Genomic DNA, 2,294 nt, shown 5'->3' with positions numbered 1-2,294 from the left:
TTATTTATTTAAAGATATGTGATAAATGGTTGAACTACATCAATTTAAAACTAAATGCCAAAATATAAGTTAACTGATAGCTAACGATTGTTTTGAATTATGTCTAGTATTCTTAGTTAAGAAAACACTTTTTTCTTAACATTGAAACATTGAAATTCAATGACATAGCAATATCATGGCCGTATTTCAAAACAGACAACGACATTGAGTAAAAAAGAAGCATGAGTCAGAGTTTTAAGACACCCTGGATACACATATTACAGAGCATATATCTCGTGTTTTTTTTTCCAGACTATCACAATGTTTTAACTGTAACAAATGTGAGGGCTGCAATTTCGTATAAACAAAATGTTTATAAAAAGTTGCACAAAAGAACATCTGTTGCTCACATAGGTATACTTGCATCTTTAAAAAACACTTTAAATATTGCAGGCTAGAATATAATCTGGATGATTATATCTGTTTTGCTGAACTTGCGATTCATGTTTGATTTTAAACGTTTCTATCTCTGTATTATAACTTTAAAATAATGTAGGCAAAGACGCTAAACCATTGGTAAAAATGATATTCAAAAGCAATAACTCAGACTATGAGGATATGACATACGATTTCTCTGGTATGCTGACTGGTTAGTAGATCGTGTTTGTAGTTTCTATATAGTTTCAAGACAATAGGCACAAACAATAAATAATAGAACTTGTCATTATGGGCAATTGCTCAAATAAAAATACGTTTTGGCAGTTTTAATGTAATAGAGTAAAAGTTATGCAGATTCCCTCATTCTGAACGTTTTTATCCCCCCCCCCCCCCCCCCCCCCCAATCATGTGTTTTCCCTCTATGTTCAGCGCTTTTCCAAATATAAGAAAAAACTTACATTTTATGATGAAATCATTTCACCATACAATGTAAGTTTTGTCTTAATTTAATCCATCAAAACCTGGGGTCCATGACATAAGCCAATAAAGACTGATATCCTCGCTGCTCCACAAATAGTTATGCACATACATTTTGTAATACGTAAAAATTTGATACATTAAATTCAATATAGAAGCTTTTCCTGCAATAAAAAAAAGAAATATAAAATTTCAATCTATAAAATTGAGAATGGAAATGTGTCAAAGAGACAACAACCCGACACTGCATGGAACAGAAAACAGCAGAAGGTCACCAACAGGTCTTCAATGCAGCGATAAACTCCCGCACTCGGAGGCGTCCTTCAGCTGGCCCCTTAACAAATATATATACCAATTCAGTTATAACGAAGGCCATACTATAAACTCCAAATTGTACACAAGAAACTAAAATTAAAAATAATACAAGACTAACAAAGGCAAGAGGCTCCTGACTTGAGACAGACAAAAAAAATGCGGCGGGGTTAAACATGATTATGAGATCTCAACCCTCCACCTATACCTGTAGCCAATGTAGAAAAGTAAACGCATAACAATACGCACATTAAAATTCAATTCAAGAGAAATCCGAGTCTGATGTCAGAAGATGTAACCAAAGAAAATAAAGTAAATGACAATTATACATAAATAACAACAGATTACTAGCAGTTGACTGACATGCCAGACTTCAATTAAACTGATAGAAAGATTATGTCTTCATCATATGAGTATATATTTCGAGAGTGCTGGAGAATGACTGAGAAAGACATCAACAGACACTTCAGCTTTCATAACACATGTCTGCGAAGGATAATGAAAATATTCTGGACGAAAAAAATCTCAAACAAAGACCTACATGAGATGAGAAACACCAAAGACATGGAGACTTTGCTGATACAAAAAAGATGGAGGTGGCTTGGTGATGTTATACGCAAACCATATGATGACACTACCAAGGTAGCACTAAGATGGACACCAGAGGGGAAGAGAAAGAGAGGCCGACCTAAAACAACATGGAGACGCATCGTAGAAAATGAGCTAAAGGAAAGAGGATATACATGGGGAACAGTGGAAAGAACAGCAAACAACAAAGAAGGGTGGAGGAAACTTGTCCTTATCCTATGTGCAATTAGGCATAGCAAGGACTAAGTAAGTAATTATATGAGTATCAGGCACAATCCTTCCCGTTAGGGGTTTAGTATCATACCATCATCATAACATATATGAGAAGAACATAACCCGTGTCATGCCAACAACTGGTTTTTAAATAAATGTGTTTAGTTCCGATGCAAAGACCCTATAAGTGAATCAATATTAACGCCAAAATATGCAGTCTTTAATGACCTGACAACAGTATCGTAACTATATCCCTTCTTGGTAAGTCTATTTAAAGATTTTGTTAG

At 34.6% G+C, this 2,294-nt stretch overlaps 1 protein-coding gene across 1 annotated transcript; it reads left to right on the top strand.

Moving 5' to 3' along the window:
- The first annotated feature begins 1,644 nt into the window (after positions 1-1,644).
- LOC134694195 (uncharacterized) lies at positions 1,645-2,040 on the top strand. Its single transcript, XM_063555192.1, has one exon. The coding sequence runs from the start codon at positions 1,645-1,647 to the stop codon at positions 2,038-2,040; it is 396 nt and encodes a 131-aa protein (XP_063411262.1).
- The last annotated feature ends 254 nt before the right edge of the window (positions 2,041-2,294 follow it).

This window comes from Mytilus trossulus, chromosome 13, assembly GCF_036588685.1.
Source record: "Mytilus trossulus isolate FHL-02 chromosome 13, PNRI_Mtr1.1.1.hap1, whole genome shotgun sequence".
In the NCBI taxonomy this organism is placed as follows: domain Eukaryota; kingdom Metazoa; phylum Mollusca; class Bivalvia; order Mytilida; family Mytilidae; genus Mytilus; species Mytilus trossulus.
Note: the sequence above shows the minus strand (reverse complement) of the source record. Positions and strands in the feature narration are given on the sequence as shown.

Excerpts from the sequence above, each read along its gene's own strand:
- LOC134694195 (XM_063555192.1), top strand. The coding sequence starts at position 1,645 with ATGACTGAGAAAGACATCAACAGACACTTCAGCTTTCATAACACATGT.